Here is a 19,043-nt window from a genome sequence, read left to right as displayed (position 1 = left end):
CCCGCAAGGTAGATACCCAGGAAGTTGAGTAGAGATACAATTAAGATGGTTCGCGGCGGTGGCGTGATGTTGGAGTCCCAGGTTGAAGGTACCAGAAGAGCAGGACTTGAGGCATACCCCAGTAGCGAGATGGGGCGCCGGTCCTGATAGACGATGGAATATAAGATTAAAAAGTTGAACTAGAAGAAAGAGAAGCCAAGTCGGGAATGAATGTCTTAACCTGAAGCTCGATGCTTAATCATAATGTTTAATCTAGATTAGTAAGGAAGCAAGCAGATCAGGCAGCGTTTACCTAAGGTTGGGAACATAAGTAAGCTCTATACTAGAGTAGGATTACTATATCAAAGGACGGTAAAGCGACCGGTGGCTTGAACTGGGTTCGATCTTTGGAAGGCTACATAGTAAAAGGATATCAGATCTTCTCTTAGAAGCACATAACGTGGAGCAGAGAGAGGCCGTTTTCAGATCGCAGTATGGTGTTGTTATAGCACACGTTGGACAGTTGTCCTTGCCTAACAATTGACATCTGTTCTAGCTTGTTAACCAGAAGGGCTGTCGGCTCATTCAAATCCTAGTAAACTGTGATTCAGTGTTGAAAGTGCCTGAGGCACGCACCTACCTCGTATTAGCCGGACGGAGTTAGCCTGGAACGGGATCCACAGGCTTGTCCTTTTGTTCTCAGCCAATCACAACTAGCAGTCTAAGCTGCCAAGCGTACTGGCATGTGAAGAGGTCCGCATAGTTTTGTTCTTTTGTCCTCCGCCAATCCCATGATCTAAAAAGAACGCTTTCTGTAACCAAATCTTGAACCACTTCCTTCCTCCACACAACTATTGGACCTGCTCTTCTGTAGACCAGTCATACCAGACTCACCGGCTTAGACCGAGCACGGCTTTGCACATCTTTCTTTGTTGAGCACCATGCACTCGTCTCCCACCCATGTGCAGCACCGCAGCCCGGAGATCATGGCTCCCAATGCGAGCAACGCCGACGAGTGGGATCATCTGCGGCACCAAATCACGAGGCTCTACTCGGATGAGGCGAGGCCACTTAAAGAAATAGTGGAGATAATGCGGCTGAGACATAATTTCCATGCAACGTAAGTGGTCATTTAGAGACAACCCTAATGCGTAGATACTAAGCAATAGATAGACCGAGGATGTATAAGTATCGCCTTCAAAAGTGGGGTTTATGGAAGAAATATAAAGAGAAGGAAGTCGTTCACATGTCTCTACTCAAACGACAGCGAGATATTGCCGGAAAGCAATCTGTCTTCTTTCTACAAGGTAGACGAGTCGATTGGGGAGATATCGAAAGATATCTACGCCGCAGGCCGGACCTCGAGATGAAGATCAAACTCGGAATGCTCACAACTAGTACCTCAAATTCAAACATAGTCTGTCGCTCGCCGTCGCCAGATCCCATTCTCCACGCTTCCAGTGTTCATCAATCCACAGACGAGCTGCTTCGACTTCTCCGCGGCTACTATCACTCAGACCACCATGATATCGCAAAGAGATCTCACCCTGGTCACGCTGGCGACTATTCTACCACTATTTACTGCTACACAAGCCTAGCTCAAGCCCGCACCTTGATCATAGCCAACAACATGAAGCCAGGCTTCCAGGCTCTCAACAAGTCCCTCAATTATCTTAGGTCTATCATAGAGGATCAAGAAGCTACTCTTCTTTTCTTTCTGTGCGATATTATCGTCGCTTTTGATCTGCGATATAAAGCATTGACATTCGAATTACTCCGGCATATACACGATACACTATTTGTCGTGTTTGGAGAGGGTCATCCCTTATTCTTACTCCTCCATCGCCTTATTCGTCTATCAGAAAAGGACAGACATGAGGTTATTGCAATCATACTGAGGGCAGCTTTGGATAACTTAAAAACCCTCAGTATTAGTGATCACATGGTCGAAAGACTCAACTGTCACTATATTCTGTTATTAGAACATATGGGTATCACAGGGAAAATGACTAAAGAGTTGGTCCCAGAGATAGATGTGGATACTATGGGTGCAGCTGGTATGTCCTATCTCGGTAGATTTGCTGAGAAGTTGATCCTCAACCATGACCTTGAAGAGGCAGACCGCAAGACTGATATAATGCTCGCCTGGCTCGGGAGTCCCCTTAATCAGCAGCATGCAGCATGGGCAGATCTCCAACTGTTTTCCAACCGCCTTAAAACCTATATTGAGTATTCTAGAAGTACTTCCATAGCAAATCAGGGTTACCTTAAGTGACTAAAATGAAATCCAATAGTTGACCAAGTCATCAAAGATGCTAGCTAAGCGAAAGGCTCACCCTCCCCAGGCTCATCAACACCAAGCGCAATCTTTCCAACAGTACTACTACTTTCCACCCTCCTATGCGCTTCCTTCAAGCCCTCAAGTGTCAACCTAAGACGAGTTCCAGCTGTAGAGGACAATGTACCCTCCTCCATCAGACTGGAAATCGTTGCTAGCATCTCATGATAATCTTCAACGCCTGTGCCATGATATGCAGCAGAACCAACCCAATCCCACGAGAATGTCAGTGACTTGGACATAAACTCTGTTCCGTATAGGCTCACGTCCGCTTGTACGATGGTACAGACCTTTCCAAAGGGCGCACAGATCTTAGCGATGGAATTGGTGTATTGCTCGGTTCGGGCGACTATGTAGATATACCTATGTCTGTCAGTGAGTGATGTGGTTGAGCCGACAATGGGTGCTTACTTGATCGGGATATTGAGCTTTAAATCTTCAATCTGTTTCACAAGGTTCTCTCGATGATTTATGACATGAGTAGCGCCCATTCGCTTGCACGAGTCGATCGTCTCAGGTCGCGATGCCGTGGCTACAACGACCGGAAGCTTAAGAACTCTCCTCGCAAGCTGAATAGCAGCACTTCCAACGCCACCTCCTCCGTTTATCTTAAATTAATAGTGTCAGTTCAACATTGCAATGTCAAAGGCTGCTCCGAACTTACGATCAAGATAGCTGTCTGTTCTTCAGGCTTGACCTCCATCCTTCGATACAGTGACTGATATGCTGTCATGAAAGTCAACCCATAGCTCGCTGTATCGACAAAATCGAGATTCTTTAGCTTTTTGGCGCAAGCTAGTTCGTTCACGAGCTGATACTCCGCATAAGTTCCCTGTTCAGTCGTTGGGCCTACCCAAGAGACTTCGTCGCCAACTTTGAAGAGCTGGCAGTCAGGCCCGGTTTTCTCGATTATACCGGCGCCGTCAAAGCCGATGATGTGAAAGTCCTTTGGGACGTGCTCATAGTAATCTATCAATTCGTCAGTCTTGCTCCGATAGTCGGAGGTGGTGGGATTACCCGGCGCATCGTCATAGGTTCCTGATCGAACCTTGTGATCAATTGGGTTGACGGAACAAGCTTTGACTCTGAAGAGCATCAGTACTTGTGTCTCTAAGTGAAAAATAAATTGGGGAACAAACTTCACGATGACCTGTCGGCCATTAGGATCACCAGGCTTTGGGACAACTCGCGATTCGAGGTTATCCACCGGACCGTACTTCGAAACTCCGACAGCTTTCATAGTAGCCATGTTGCGGTTCAAATAAGACAAGAATGGTCGGTGGTAACTTGCGAGTCTGAATGAATAAACTGTAATTCCAGTATACATAGATTGTGACAGCCAGAGCAGTGATATATATTGGTTTTCATGACCCTCCATGTCACAATTTACAGTGGAGCTGAACACATCATAATGCGGTTATACTCGTGCGATACTGTCATCATTAAATCATAGTAGATCACAACCCACAAATTACAAATACGCTCATGTGTTGATTACTAGCTCAATCCTCTGACTAATGTTAAAGAAACGTTAAATCGAAAACCAAGCTCAACCATATCAGACCTTCCGCCTCCTCATCCGAACAGCGACCTTGCCCTTGGGCGGAATAGTTCCAAACGGAAAGTAATCCATGTTCGGCCTAACCTTACTCGCCGCTTCGGTGTCAACAAGTTCAATGTCAAATGCACGCAGAACAACTGCCGCTGCAGCTATGAGTTCCTGCTTGGCGAAGAATCGACCAGGGCACATTCTTGTCCCGCCTCCGTAAGGATACCAATATCCCTGCGTTCCATCAAGAGTAGACCGTGCTTTGCGATCATCCCCTGAGGAACGCTTTGTAGGCTTGTCTGCAGAAGTGGCTGGTCGAACTGGACCGCTGGTCGGGTCATTCGGGTAGACCAGAAATCTTTCTGCCCAGAATGACTCAACGGGATGTTCTTCGATTCCGCCAGGCTTTACATGTCCAATGTTCCAGAAGTCGGGATCATGGCCGCCAACCCAGGATGAGGATAGCATACCAACGCCCTGCTTGAACTGCCACTTTCCGAATTTGAGATTGGGGATGATGGGTGTTCGTCCAACGGGTGAAGCGACGCGAAGACGCAGCGTCTCGAGGTAGATGGAGTTGATCAGGGGACCGGAGCAGAGCTTTTCGATATCGAAAGAGAGGGACTTATCGATGAATGAAGGCTGCATCTCGGCCATTACTCTGTCCTTCAGGTCCTTATCGAGTAAGATATCGAGTAGGATCCACATGCCAGCGGGAATGGCATTAGCATTTACCCTGCGAGTCATTAGTGAAGCACATAGTCTACGTTAGTAGTTACTCGACTTACGCCCACATGAGCCCAAGGTCAAGAGCAGCACCACCTCGCGGAGTCATCCCAACGCTCTGAAACATCTTCTGTCTAGCACTCATCAACTTCGTACCAAACTCCGATGTCCATTCCTCCCTGATGACACCGTCTTCATCAGTAAAGTCAAATAGCTTGTTTCCATACTCATGGTACCGCAGCATGCTCTCGAGACACTTGTCTCTGGCCGCATAACTCTTCGGAACAAGCCATCGAGGCATCCGCCTGAAAAGATCGGGAAGCTGATAGTCAAAAACCCAAAAGTCCTCAATGAAAGTCGGCGAGAGTTCGAGGAACTTATCACCACATAGTGCAGTTATTGCAGCGCGGAAAAGATTGTTCTTAAGCCACTCGTAGAGATCATCGACCTCGGTCCACTCGCCCTCACTGAAACTGGTATCTTTCTCAATCATGTCAGAGTAGACCTCGACAAATTTTGCAGTCATGGAGTTCAGTGGCCCTCCTGTCAAAAGAGCATGCAAATCACGATGGTGAACAAAGTCAAATCTCTTCAATGGATCAACATGTCCATATTTAGAATCATCATCGACGTAGATTGGCATATCACACTCTGGCAAGCCAAAAGCATCTCGAACCGTCATGACACCAAGGGACTTGGTAGTCAAGTGTCGCGACGCCTTGAAGAGCTCAATGATAGGCTGGCCGTGAGGAATAAAGTACATAGGCTCAGCGCCCACAAAGATGCGAAGCGGGACTTTGCCGAATTTGGATCTGGGCCCGGAGATCAGTGGAGGAAACAGACTTATCGGCCCGGGAGAACTCACAGGATAGACGATAAGAAGCGCTCAGTGTCGAAAGCGAAGCTAATTGTATTTCCTACGTACGGGATCCAGTACGGAACCCTCGGGGGCTCTCGTGCGCTTTGACCATGCTGATAGCCATTATTGCCGAAGGACGTGAAGACGTATGTCACGATGAAGGGGAGAATGACGAGGCTGAGGACTTTGAAGTAGGTTGTCGTCTCTGTCGCTGCGCCTGGATTGGCTGCGGCAGTCTCGCTGGTGTTCATTGTGCCACGGCGAAAGGGGTTGAGTGGTTGAGATTGGATGCTGATATGTTGATTGCCATTTTGACCGCTATCGAAAACGAGTGATGTGATTGGCGAGGTGGGAGATTTGATCAAACTTAATGTGAAGGGTTAGGGTGCACGATGTGTACGACCGGTAAGTGAAGTTGGATAACCTAGAGCAATGGGTTATAAATGATTCAATGTCTATATCTCGACAGAAAATCACTCGACATTTCAATCCAAAGGTAGTAAGTAATAGAATTTATTTTTACAGATCTATATTACACAGAAAGTCATAAGCGCTGATCATCGTGTTGTTTTGATGGGCAAAGCTCTGAAGTAATTGCCACGCGAGCACCAACATCATTTGCGATAAGTGCCAAGGATTCACGGATCAACGCGTCGTACTTCCAAAGCCTTCTATACCCGACTATTCCCAGTAGACCCATCAACGGCATTATTCCAGAAGCAATCCTTCCCGCCGACTCGCTTGGCATGTGCCCTGTGTGATGCATGACTAATTCCGTAAACTCAATACCTAATAACCTCGAACTCAATCTCACCATTTCCGTATTTACATCCGTGTAACCTTCCATCCCCGTCCCATTCCGCAACGCACTTTTGTCCTCCAGATCGCGTGATTCATCCAACAAAAAGTCCATCAAAAAAGGTACCAGAACCAACACAAACATTCCCTCACAGATAAGATAGCGAATGCCGTTATCCGTGCGTGACCCCACAGAGCGCCCCTGAGTAACTTCCCATATCGGACTAATCGCATCATGATCTGCATACGGCATACGGAAAATGCCCCCAATCGAGAAGCTCGGCGCCAAGAACCCCGGAGGCCTTTTGTCCAACACTGAGTCCTTTTGTGAATCGTCCTCTCCATTTCTTTGCCGTGTTATCCAGAGGTGCCTGAACTTGACAATCCGTGATAAGTGATAAGAGGTGACAATATAGATAAATGAGCCAAATTCACAGAGATCAGAGGTTTTGTCTGTCATCCAGTTTCTGGTCTTGTCAAGTCATTCTTTTGTTCTGCTAGGTGCCCCACGCCACCATGTATATCTCCTCCCAAAACCTGGTCCTCGCCTTATCGGCGCTCCCTTCAGCATTTGGCAAATCCTTCTCTCACCATGCCGAAGCTCCTCAGGGCTGGCAGGTTCAGAAAACCGCCAAAGTCGCTTCCAATACGCAGCACGTCTTCAGTCTTGCACTAACCATGCAAAACGTGGACCAGCTCGAATCGAAGCTTCTTGACCTCTCCAGCCCCGACAGCGCCAACTACGGCAACTGGCTGTCCCACGATGAGCTCACCAGCACTTTCTCTCCTTCCAAGGAGGCTGTTGCTAGTGTAACCAAGTGGCTCAAGTCAAAGGGCATCAAGCACTACAAGGTCAACGGTGCTTTCATTGACTTTGCTGCTGATGTTGAGAAGGCCAACACGCTTCTTGGAGGTGATTACCAGTACTACACCAAGGATGGTCAGACTAAGCTGAGAACGCTGTCTTACTCCATTCCTGATGATGTAGCCGATCACGTTCAGTTCGTTGATCCTAGCACAAACTTTGGTGGCACCGTTGCCTTCAACCCCGTGCCTCACCCATCGCGCACTCTCCAAGAGCGCAAGGTCTCCCCCTCCAAGAGCACTGTTGATGCGTCTTGCCAAACAAGCATCACCCCTTCTTGTCTCAAGCAGATGTACAACATTGGCGACTACACTCCCGATGCCAAGTCTGGAAGCGAGATCGGTTTCAGCAGCTTTCTCGGCCAGGCTGCTATTTACTCCGATGTCTTCAAGTTTGAGGAGCTGTTTGGCATTCCTAAGCAGAACTACACCACTATTTTGATCAACAATGGCACTGATGATCAGAACACTGCGCATAAAAACTACGGAGAAGCTAACCTCGATGCCGAGAACATTGTTGGAATTGCTCATCCTCTTCCTTTCAAGCAGTACATTACTGGAGGTTCACCGTAAGTTTCATTGATCCTATATCAGGCCAAGAGTTACTAATATACACAGACCCTTCGTTCCCAACATCGATCAGCCTACCGAGAAGGATAACCAGAACGAGCCCTATGTGCCTTTCTTCCGTTACCTCTTGGGCCAGAAGGATCTCCCTGCTGTCATCTCCACTTCTTACGGTGATGAAGAAGACGTAAGTTCGATCATATCGTTCTTGTTACAAGAACCATCTAACTCTGCAACAGAGCGTCCCTCGTGAGTATGCTACACTCACCTGCAACATGATCGGCCTTCTCGGCCTACGAGGTATCAGCGTCATCTTCTCCTCTGGTGACATCGGTGTCGGTTCCGGTTGCCTTGCTCCTGACTACAAGACCGTCGAGTTCAACGCCATTTTCCCCGCCACATGCCCCTACCTCACCTCCGTTGGCGGCACCGTCGATGTCACCCCCGAGATCGCCTGGGAGGGATCTTCCGGTGGTTTCAGCAAGTACTTCCCCCGACCCAGCTACCAGGACAAGGCGATCAAGAAGTACTTGAAGACTGTCTCCAAGGAGACCAAGAAGTACTACGGTCCTTACACCAACTGGGAGGGCCGAGGTTTCCCTGATGTCGCTGGACACAGTGTTGCTCCTGACTACGAGGTTATCTACAATGGTAAACAGGCTCGAAGTGGAGGCACCAGTGCTGCTGCTCCCGTCTGGGCTGCTATCGTTGGTCTGTTGAACGATGCTCGCTTCAAGGCTGGTAAGAAGAGCTTGGGCTGGTTGAACCCTCTTATCTACAAGCATGGACCCAAGGTTTTGACTGACATCACTGGTGGCTATGCTATTGGATGTGATGGCAACAACACCCAGTCTGGACAACCTGAGCCCGCTGGATCTGGTCTTGTTCCTGGTGCTCGTTGGAACGCTACAGCTGGATGGGATCCTACTACTGGTTACGGAACTCCCAACTTCCAGAAGTTGAAGGACTTGGTCCTCAGCTTCTAAGATCTATAAAAGATTATATAATGAACCTGATACGTGATTTACTTTCACCCATGCACAAATCGCCTGCCCATACATATCAGTTGTTTATGAGTGAAGGAGAATATTAACCCCACGTTCTTCCGCCAGATCCTTAATTTCTTGTATCTTTTTTCTCATCGGGTCGTCCCAAAGTGCTTTGGAACAATCAAGTGTCTGAAGATTTCTTAAATGCCCCTCTGGTCCTGTCTCCTTGATGAGATTAAGAACAAAATCCAAGAAGGGTGAGATTTCATGTTCGGAAAGGCGTCGGGCGTTAGACCACAAGTTGATGTCTAAGAGTTTGAGATGCTGGAGAGATTCCGGTAAGCGCACATGACTAGCCTTTGGAGATCCTGAATGCTTCCATAGATCGTAGCCAGATAGTTGAGGCATAGGAACCCTAAGGGTTCTGAGACCAGTGAGATGGTGGTAGCAATCTGTGAAATCGATGGGCTTCGGATCGCCTGCCCCATCGTCAACAGTATCTCCTACCCACTCAACATCACAGTTATCAACACATAGATCCAAGTCCTCCAGAGATTCTTCATGATTAACAAGGCTCTTAGCTAGTGTTGTCCAGTTCCGCTTACTCTCTTCGAGGTCGAATGAGAAGTGGAGGTAGAAATATCTCAAGCTGTTGCAAGATCCAAGAAGATCTGAAAGTCCATCACTTGACAACGTCGACTCTTTGATAGTCATGGACTCAATCGATGAGGTACCCTTTGGGAACGGCATGCAGTATTTGTCTCTGATATAGTTCTGAACGCTTTCCTCAATATCGTTGTACTCTTGATCACCAAGCCTATACGTTTTGAGGTTCTTAAGATTAGGGAGATGGAGAAACGGTGTCAGGTACTTGAGCCCAACAATGCTTTCGATGTTATCGTGTCGAAACTCGAGTTCTTCAAGCTTCGCCAGTGGTAGCGGTGCGTTCGGTTTGAGATCATCGCTGTCAAAGCGAAGAGCCAGTTGTTTAACAAAGCGCAGAACAAGCGTGCCTTCATCGTAACCAGGATTCACATCAAAGCAAGGAATCGTCACGCTGAGGCTTGTCAGATTGGTCGCCCAAGCCAGGACAAGAACAGCAATAGCGTCGTCGCAATCCTCAAGGATCCGATAATATAGATATGTAGACTCCGCTAGTGTCGGAACAACTTCTTCGGCTGCCCAAGCAAGCATCTGGAGGTTTTCAAGTTTCATGGGAACGCGTGCCGCGTCGCGGTCATGACCTCTTTGAAACCACGAAAACGATAGAGTCTTGACTTGTAGACGGTATTCAGGGTGGCGCAAGAGTTCGAGCGCTAATCTTGAGATTGGTGGACATGGCGATTCGCCGTCGTAGTAGCCGTAGTGTCCTTCATCACTCCAGTGACGGACGCGTAGAGGACTGGCGAGCTGATTGAAATGCTTGTTGACGAGAGCGACGTCGAAGATGCTGGAGTGGTTGATGTCAGAGAGATGTTTGAAGATGCTTATGAGGATCTCATTCGGGATATCTTTGAGGCGAGCCATGGCGATCTTTTTCATGATGATTGATAGTATGATGGAAGATATTGTTTCGCGCTAGTTTGGACATGTAAGACGCGAATCAGGCAACAGTATCACGTGCTTGGCCAAACTGCTACACAAAGCTGTTTTAACAAAATGGACTATGAATCATTAGGTGTAAGAATATGGTCATTCAAATTACTCAATTGATCGAACTTGCCAAAGGGCGATCATGCTTCTGGCATGAAGCCCAGAACCAATCAATGCGCGGCTGGGCGACAATTTCTCTACGCTTCGTATGAGGAGCGACTCTGTCTGACCTCATCAATCGCACCCATGATGGCCGTATTGTTCATAGAAAGCACCAAATCATCCAAGCTCATCCTCTTTCGATTTATTTTGCAGATTATTTCCAAATTCGCATCTTTTCTGATCAAGAAAGCAGCAATATCATCATGCGACTGTAGCACGGCAATGTGCAGTGCCGTCTGTCCACTGCGGTCACGAGCATTGATATCGGCATCCGAATTGATAAGCATTTCAACAAGGGCCGCGTTTCCTTGAGAAGCTGCATAGTGAAGTACAGTGCGCTTCTCGTGGTCTGCCGCGTTGATGAGATCGGCTGATTTCCAGAGCAAAAGCTGCGCTGCTTGGATATGGTCTCCGGCTACAGCGCAATGCAGTGCAGTACGACGGTTGACATCTAGTTTGGTCGTATCTGCTCCTTTGCTAAGAAGTAGCCATATTGCGGACTCACTCCCTTTTGATGCCGCTATGTGTAGTGGCGTCTGACCGAATGTCTTTGTCTGAGTATTGACCTTTGCACCATTGGCCAATAAGAGCCATAGAACATCGTTGCCTTTGACTGACAGGTGAAATGTTTCTGCTGCGACGTGTAGAGCCGTCATACCAGTGTCGTCTCGCTTGTTAACATTGACCTTTGCTTGGAGCAGAACCCATGTCGCCATGGAGCATTGATATCGGACGGCCCACTGCAGAGCGGTTTTCCCCTCTTTATCAGGTTCGTCCAGGTTTATGTTTATCCCTTTTAAAAGAGTAATGATGTCGGAACGTCCTTCAGAAGCCGCCCACCAGAGTAATGTCCAACCATCTTTCGTCGGAGACGACACTGATGCCTTGTAGCGGACCAGGGTTTCGATGATCATTTTATAACCCAATTGTGCTGCCCAGCGCATTGCAGTCCAGCCATGACCATCTTCAGATTCAGCTTTGGCGCCCAAACGCAAAAGCTTTTGCACTAATTTAGCGTTTCCTTTTTTGACCGCTGCAATAAGGGGCGTATATCCTTTGATGTCTGCCAGTTCAAGTTCGGCGCAGCTGTCTGAGAGAAGCAGATATATCATGTCGGAATCATCCTTGTCAATTGCGATATGCAACGGTGTCATTTTATCGTCATTTTGTACCTTCAGGTCCGCTTTTTGCGATATCAGAAGCTCGGAAAACTCGCGATGGCCACGAGAAACGGCCCAATGCAAAGGAGTTTCGTTCCGCTTCGTGCGAGAATTGATATCGAGGGGTTTTTGAAGACCTACGGCTTTCTGGACCAAACTAGTCAACCCAAAGTATGCAGCAATGTGTAGCCCTGTAAACTGTTCTGCCCGAGAGATGTTGGTATCCTCCATGACCGATACTGCACGATTTAACTTTTGCTTATTCTCATGCTCGGAGAGGAATTTCCATGCAAGCTGGTAAACGGGGCCCTTCACCTTATCCGCCATATGAAGGCCCCAGTTATTCGCGGCATAATGAAAAAATGGATAGTTCTTGGTGAAATGCTCCGAGGTATTCTGGGCTGTTGTCTTTTCTTTTGGTGGTTTGACAGGTGTGTCGATCAGACAGCGCAGACATACTTCGGTCATGACCGAATAGGCATCTCGACATTCAACCAGCAAGTGCTTCTTCAGAAACTTTCTTGCCGACTTATGCGCGAAATGGAGGAAAGTTGTCTTCTTCTCAACGACTCCAACGACCATACCTGCACAGACTGATGTCAGAGTCCATTCCGCCTCGGCATTCAATGTGACCTTGGGTATAACATATCCAGACATACTAAGCTCTCGCGAAGCATTCTGGATGTACAGTGCCTGTGTGGCCTCCGCTATTGTCAGTGGTCGTTTTGCAAAAGTGATCCATGAGAGCAACATAATGGCTGTGTTACGTTGTTTGTCCTCCTGTATTTCGATCCGTTCTAATGCTGCTTTGTATACTTGCGTCAAATCGCCCGAAAGGTTTTCCAAAGTGTACTCAAACTCCTCGAGTGTATTTGTAGATGCTAGATTTGCTAGATGAAGATGAGCGAGGAGGAATCTGACATATTAGTATGGATAGCGTCTCATGAACTAGGAAACTCACAACCCATCTGATCTACTAATAATGCTGTTGAGAAGGTGCTCGTGGAATGAGTGGTTGCGAGAATGACCTTCATTGACAATGGATCTCATCACCTGGCGACTATCAATGAAGTTATCTAGGTACGCCGATATGTCGTCCGGGTGTGCTGTTATCTCAAGTTCATAGTCCGGTCGAAGAAACTGAGAGTGTAAGTCTGTCCTTGTGGTAAAAAGACTGTGAAATGTGCGTGGCAGCTTGCAGCAAATGTCGAGAAACTCACTGAGGGTGTTGTTACTCGTGTCGCTGCAACATTGGTCAAGTGCATCAACTACGATGTAAATGCGTCGGAATTCCATAGCCTGACAAGTGATCATATCAACGTACTCGCCATCTCCTAGAAAAGTTTTCTTTTGCCTCCATTCATCGAATTGACATCGGACCTCATGTGACACTTTGCGTGAACAGCGCAAAAGCTGTACGAGGAGACTCGATAGTATGTTTATCAATGTTTGTGCCTTTTGCTTCTTATAGTCAAAGTAGACGTAAAGACAAGCCACATTGTGGTCGCCATAGAGCCGATTATGAAGATTCTGAAGATGATGGATGACAATGGAGCTGTTATTGACTGTTAACTCCGAATCTTTTCTACGCACAAGGCATTGTTATACATACGCAAGGACTGACTTGCCTGCGCCGGCTGTCCCTTGTGAGCAATACATAAGCCATTTCGACCTCGAACCACCACTTACCGTGTCCATAAGCCAATAGCTTCTGCAAATCTCCATCTATCCAATCAGAAAGTGCAGGCAACTTCAAAAACCAGTTGCCTGACCCTCGGGACCTTTGGGCAATCCTCAACAGCTCATGTAGCTTCTCTTCGAAATGAAGGGGAGTCGTTATCGACTCGAGCCATTGTGGAATGGTGGGACATGTATCACTGGCTTTGAAAAGCAATTAGAACACGGTAGCTGCAGGTATTGAAGTAACTAACAGCTAGTAGTAGATTGATGGATGTGATATGCTGTGGGAAACATCAGCGCCCTACTGCTGGCTGAATATTTGTGACATGTCCATACCGAAATTCATATTATGGTCTGCCTTCCAAACATTGCCCCCAACAACGTTGTGCATAGTGCCCTCAGTGCAAAGGAACCCATTTGAACGATCGTTATTTGTCTGGTTGACAGTGCTCCGACCTGATTCAAAATCAGAGTCTGGGATAGAGGGCTCAACTTGTGAAAGCTTTTTGATAGCCTCCTCAAGTTTGCCAACCTGCGGCTGAGTTGCTGCCTTGAACATCTGATGGATCGCAAGAGCCTTCAGGCTGCCAATCATAGCGCTCATCAATGACTCAACCCTATGGGCTTTCCCCATCGGAACAACCACTTTCTGATACAACTTTGCCAGTGATGACCAGTCTTTGATCTCGCCATTGCCTTCTTTTTTTTGCTTCTGAATTTTGGTCAAGACTTTGTGGAGCTCTTTGAGCTTGCTCTCACAGGCTATGATGATTGGTTCAATGGCGCGCTTTTCAGCATCGCTTGGAGAGTTGTTGTGGAGTTGTTGTTCCGCGATTTGGAGTGTCTCCTTGACAAGAGGAAGATTTCGCTCAACCTCTTCAAAAGCCTTAGGCAATCCTTTGATTTCACGGATAGCACTGTAAGTTGACAAAATGGAGTCAACAATAGCGATGATTCCCGCGATAATACTAAGAGGATCCATTGTATAGTTAGTGTAAATATAGAATTGTCGAAAAGGTAAGAAGGAGCAATGGTCTTATTCTGGCAAGAAGCTATAAGATTCAGAAGGGACTGATGAACACAGCCCCTCTTGTGTTTACATGCGGATTGTCCTAATATTATATTGTGAGCTTGGCTGCAATGTAACTCATGCACATGCGTCTTTCGGGCGGTGCAATGACCGGTGAGTACACGCCATGCATATATGGTGGTCAGCAATCTTCCCACTCTGAACTCTTGGAAGGTAGCACCATCCTGAGGCCCGCCACGAGGGTATTCTGGCGTACACCAGTATCACAAAATCTTGCACAAAGTCGCACGATGACCCTTCTCATTTCATTCGATTCTGAGATTTCGATAGATAACCTTCAATATCAAGATTAGACCATTGAAAAATATCAATTGGTGATAGAGATGACACAGATTTATTAATCTCTCCCGAAATCAGGCTCGGTGTTTGCCATGGACACCTTTGCATTTCAGTTGCAACCATGAGGCCAATAAGCCGCCGAAAGCCGCCAATGAGATTTTTGAAGACTACACCACCTCACACTGCAAGTCTGCAAAGTTACAAGGCTTTGAGCAATCAGAATGCTGCGTCCGTGGCTGAACCTACTTGAAAAGCCCAAATGCAATCATATCAAAACGGTAAGGCGTCTTTTTGGGCCACGTCAGTCTTTTGCGAACTGGTAAGAAAGAGGCAACTTGAGCAGAGCCTCATCGGAATTAACTTGATCAATTGCCGACTAATAAGGCCAAGATGACTAGCGGCTCTATAATTAACTAAGTTTCCCAATTGCACTCACGATCCGTTACATCTTCCTTCCTACTCTTTTATACCCACAAGGTGACGCTTACATTCAATATGGCGTCAACAGCGCGGCCATCTATGTATGACTCAGAAAATCAGCATCGTCGGTTAGGCCCTCTACAGGACCAGGATGAAGATTGGAGTGATTCTGCGAGTGATGAACAATCGAAGCAGAACAAGTCTCCCCAGCGCAATTCTAAGCTTAGGCGTAAGCTGCCCGAACACTATCGACAACATACAAGCGAGTCCGCTTCTCAATTCCCCGACGATTCCTATATAAGGCAAGCTCGCAACGCTACTGTGCCTTACAGCAATAACTACGATCCCAGCCACTCTCCCTCTTATCAAGCACATTCAAACTCTCCTATGCAATATCTCCCATCACCCGCCTCGCAAGTACTCCCAGAACATCCTGGCTGGTATAAATATCCAAGACAAGGTGGCTATCTCTCTGTTCCTCGAACCAGAAATCCTTTCGCGCAGCCGTCCGGCCGATCCCCATACGGCCATTCTTTCGGAGGATATCCCGAATCGGGTTATGGTTTCGATGACTACGATTACGACCAGGAGATCCCACCGCCTCCAGAATACCCAGCACAAGATCCCCTAAGAACTCCAGTTAGGCCAAGAGAACCTCAAATCCCAGACGTCCAGCCAGAGCGCGATACGGAAAATTTGTATAGAGATGAGGTAGGGAAGAAGCCGCGCAATAAGAGATCACCAACGTCGAAGAAAGCAAAGACTTTGCCTGAAGATAGGGTTACCAACGCTGAAATCATGGATATGCTGAGAAGGAAAGAAAAGGCATTACCTGAGGATACCGTTACTAATGCTGAAATTATGGATATGCTGAGAAGGAAAGAAAAGGCATTACCTGAGGATACCGTTACTAATGCTGAAATTATGGATATGCTGAGAAGGAAAGAAAAGGCATTACCTGAGGATACCGTTACTAATGCTGAAATCATGGATATGCTGAGAAGGAAAGAAAAGGCATTACCTGAGGATACCGTTACTAATGCTGAAATTATGGATATGCTGAGAAGGAAAGAAAAGGCATTACCTGAGGATACCGTTACTAACGCTGAAATTATGGCGATGCTAAGAAAGATTCAGCAAGAAGTTAAAGAAAATGCCGAAATCCGATCCGACCCAGGAAGGCAAGAATACCGTGGACGCCGAAACTTATTGCCCACAAGTCAGTTCTTACTCGACGATAGCACTTCGGTGGAGACTGAGAGACAAAAGATTTGTGAGCTCAAGGGCATTATTCATCGTCTCCTCGAGGATCGACGGAATCAGGAATACCAAGACTCATACGCAGGATCATCAAGAAGCTTCGCCGATTCTCATCACAATAGAATTGAAGTGGATCACAGAGAATCAGTGCTGATGCGTCAGCGCGATTTGCAAAGCCTTGAATCGAAGCTTAATCACATAATTGAACATCTCGAAATGGGGATTTCACCTCTTCCACAGCAACTGCTAGGGACTTACAACAACAGACAAGGCTATCATGTTCCAAGACACCAAGCATCTCCTGTTTGGGATCCATCTACGCTGGAACCAACTTCACCAACTTTAAGCCGACCGCCATCACGGCGTAAGGAGTACACCCAGCCCACAGGAGATCAGCGGCAAGATACACAAGCATCAAACGAAGCCCGACTTCGACAGCAGCCTTCCTGTATACCAGAGGCAGAAGAGTATCTTGAGGCGTGTGGAGATCCCCGAGTTCCGATTCGTGGATCAATGCAGGGAAGACCTCTAGGCCCAAACAGGAGCAATGGGTCGCGAAGCAGAGTATGGAGTCAACCATCCGTTGGCCAAAGAAGTGAACTCCGGGGAGTAGGTGGAAGGATTGTGCCAGGTGATCAGCATAAAGTAACACCGGGTCGTGACCCAATTGTTGAATTCGAAGATGAACTAGAGTCAGAAGAAGAACCTGTTAGGGATCGGACACGGATGCCATACCTCCGAAGGCCGAGGGCACCTGAACCACCAGCACAGTCGGATTGGAGAAACATGTAAATTTTGGGTAATCATGTAGTTTCTTAGTAACAGCTTCAATGATGATATGAATAATGGCTACAGAAGTATCCTCCTCGGTAAGACAATCTAGTCTATTTGTGACCTTGACCGGGTCGATAGTATTTCTAGCATTGAGCGCCTTTGAAGGTAATATCGACTGCACTAACTACCATCGCGCAATGCCAGATGCTCCCGCCGAGAAGCAAACTTGTGAGCCAGATGTGTCATTTGCAGTGGAGGAGACTTGTGGCTGAGAGCTTAGCCTACAAATACAACTTAGTCGAAAAGCAACTGTTCTTTAATTACTGAATTTAAGGTCCCAAATCAACAAACTGGATAACATGGAGCTTTAGACGCAGGAAAATAATACAACTGTAAGGCGGGCCCACGCTCTCGTTCTGTTGGTACGCCAAGCGTCCATCCATCTCAGCTAAAATGTAAACGGGAGTTAGAACCGGTAGTTGTAGTCAGCCCTAATCCGTAGCCAAGCAAGCTCAGCTCTAAATGCTCCGACGGAATTACAAGCCACCCACGCATCAGCAACGCAGACAGATCTCCCCGACCCGACGGTGTCCTCGCACTCCGGTAGCAGTTCTCCCGAGCCTCCGTGTCCTTATCAAAGCTTATTTTATCTAAATTGCGTAATAGGCAGTCACTTTAAGCATGTGATGGGCATGAAGCCATCGTTAGTCATGGTCCCCAAGACCCAGTTAGATCATGACATGTCTCGCAAGCTAAACCCAATTCTGACATCTTTATCAAAACGGCGTTTATCTCTATGGACGATTTAGCACTTGCGGGTCCCTGCATATCGACATCTGTTAGTAAATACCTCAAACCATGATTTTAAACAGTCAAAGTCGAGGTAGATCCTAATTTGTTGTTATCAGCGAATACCCACGTGGCTCCAGAGATAAAAAGCCAACGGGCTTTACAGCCAGCCTTGCGCTCCGTCTTCACGTGTCAGTGACACTTGCGTCATGAGGCTAAAAAAAGTGGCATGTCATTATAAAATTTTTAATATGGAAATGTTGGGCAATCAGTCGTTGGGAGCAGCGGTGCAATTTTTTGCCCGTGTCTCATGACCATTTTACGTATTCTGCGTCAGCCTATCTTGCCATTGTGAAACTCATAAAGAGGCGTGATGGCATCGCCACCTTGAAAGGCCTTGTTGAAGGTCAACTATGCTTTGTTAGCTATCTTATCAGCCCTATCAATAGACATGGACTTGGAAGACGATCCCAAAACCGCGATTTCTCAGCCACAGAAGCCACCGAGATTCAGGAACCTTGGCCTGGCTCTGCGAGTATTAGTCCTTTGTGTTGCAATCTCGGGCATTGTTGTTGCAGCTATCCCTGCATCGAGGAATGCTGTCGCTATTGGAATACTAGGTCCGGCGGTAAGTCTATTACGACTCTTTATCAGGCTGTCGGCTAATCAGTAAGTTCGTCACGGCACTCTGCTGGTCATTGATAGAACTCGTCTGCTCAGTGACCAAGGCTCTTCCAACCGTTCGTCCATCATTCAGCTTCGTTATACATTGCTTCATTACCATTGGATCAATTGCTTGCCTTGCTTGCTTTGGATGGTTCCGAGATTGGTGGCCGGGTGGCAACGCTCTTGATGATGATACTGAACCATCGGAGCCTCTGTTCCTTGCCGCACTGGTACTTGCCTGTGTATCGACGTAAGTTCCATCAGTCTCATCTCATAAGTGCTTCCTCTAATATTAATGTCCGCGCTTAGGGTCGTTGAAATCAGTCTCTGCATTATTGGCCTTATTGAGTGACTTGTTAAGGTTGACCTCCACATGGCAGAGGGAATGCGATTATGTGATAATAAACATTGGAGAGTAATTATAACGAATTAGTAATGAAATTAGCATTTATTGGAGTATAGTTAACATCCTTTAAAAATTTAATAAGAAAGTTCAAAATA

At 47.0% G+C, this 19,043-nt stretch overlaps 8 protein-coding genes across 8 annotated transcripts; 4 read left to right on the top strand and 4 right to left on the bottom strand.

Annotated features, from left to right (window-relative positions):
• Nucleotides 1–920: 920 nt before the first annotated feature.
• Nucleotides 921–2,254, top strand: FPRO_15129 (uncharacterized protein; the record flags this gene model as incomplete). The annotated part of the gene is made up of 2 exons (XM_031220585.1): nt 921–1,099; nt 1,153–2,254. 2 exons carry the CDS (start codon nt 921–923, stop codon nt 2,252–2,254), a joined length of 1,281 nt encoding a protein of 426 aa, XP_031086229.1.
• Nucleotides 2,255–2,298: 44 nt separating this feature from the next.
• On the bottom strand, nt 2,299–3,566 carry FPRO_15130 (related to NADPH:quinone reductase and related Zn-dependent oxidoreductases; the record flags this gene model as incomplete). Its single annotated transcript, XM_031220584.1, has 4 exons — nt 2,299–2,680; nt 2,729–2,925; nt 2,982–3,402; nt 3,457–3,566. 4 exons carry the CDS (start codon nt 3,564–3,566, stop codon nt 2,299–2,301), a joined length of 1,110 nt encoding a protein of 369 aa, XP_031086228.1.
• Nucleotides 3,567–3,875: 309 nt separating this feature from the next.
• On the bottom strand, nt 3,876–5,702 carry FPRO_15131 (uncharacterized protein; the record flags this gene model as incomplete). Its single annotated transcript, XM_031220583.1, has 3 exons — nt 3,876–4,602; nt 4,655–5,404; nt 5,458–5,702. The coding sequence occupies 3 exons, from the start codon at nt 5,700–5,702 to the stop codon at nt 3,876–3,878; spliced, it is 1,722 nt and encodes a 573-aa protein (XP_031086227.1).
• A 1,063-nt stretch (nt 5,703–6,765) lies between these two features.
• On the top strand, nt 6,766–8,666 carry FPRO_15132 (uncharacterized protein; the record flags this gene model as incomplete). Its single annotated transcript, XM_031220582.1, has 3 exons — nt 6,766–7,682; nt 7,732–7,867; nt 7,920–8,666. 3 exons carry the CDS (start codon nt 6,766–6,768, stop codon nt 8,664–8,666), a joined length of 1,800 nt encoding a protein of 599 aa, XP_031086226.1.
• An 84-nt stretch (nt 8,667–8,750) lies between these two features.
• Nucleotides 8,751–10,196, bottom strand: FPRO_15133 (uncharacterized protein; the record flags this gene model as incomplete). The annotated part of the gene is made up of 1 exon (XM_031220580.1): nt 8,751–10,196. One exon carries the CDS (start codon nt 10,194–10,196, stop codon nt 8,751–8,753), a length of 1,446 nt encoding a protein of 481 aa, XP_031086225.1.
• Nucleotides 10,197–10,459: 263 nt separating this feature from the next.
• On the bottom strand, nt 10,460–14,246 carry FPRO_15134 (uncharacterized protein; the record flags this gene model as incomplete). The annotated part of the gene is made up of 6 exons (XM_031220579.1): nt 10,460–12,500; nt 12,546–13,139; nt 13,197–13,221; nt 13,274–13,465; nt 13,516–13,545; nt 13,601–14,246. 6 exons carry the CDS (start codon nt 14,244–14,246, stop codon nt 10,460–10,462), a joined length of 3,528 nt encoding a protein of 1,175 aa, XP_031086224.1.
• An 882-nt stretch (nt 14,247–15,128) lies between these two features.
• FPRO_15135 (uncharacterized protein) lies at nt 15,129–17,105 on the top strand (the record flags this gene model as incomplete). The annotated part of the gene is made up of 1 exon (XM_031220578.1): nt 15,129–17,105. The coding sequence occupies one exon, from the start codon at nt 15,129–15,131 to the stop codon at nt 17,103–17,105; it is 1,977 nt and encodes a 658-aa protein (XP_031086223.1).
• Nucleotides 17,106–18,327: 1,222 nt separating this feature from the next.
• On the top strand, nt 18,328–18,894 carry FPRO_15136 (uncharacterized protein; the record flags this gene model as incomplete). Its single annotated transcript, XM_031220577.1, has 3 exons — nt 18,328–18,504; nt 18,551–18,792; nt 18,852–18,894. The coding sequence occupies 3 exons, from the start codon at nt 18,328–18,330 to the stop codon at nt 18,892–18,894; spliced, it is 462 nt and encodes a 153-aa protein (XP_031086222.1).
• Between the last annotated feature and the right edge of the window lie 149 nt (nt 18,895–19,043).

The sequence above is a fragment of the Fusarium proliferatum genome (assembly GCF_900067095.1).
Source record: "Fusarium proliferatum ET1 genome assembly, contig: FPRO_scaffold009, whole genome shotgun sequence".
Lineage (NCBI taxonomy): Eukaryota > Fungi > Ascomycota > Sordariomycetes > Hypocreales > Nectriaceae > Fusarium > Fusarium proliferatum.
This window is presented reverse-complemented; position numbering and strand designations above follow the sequence as displayed.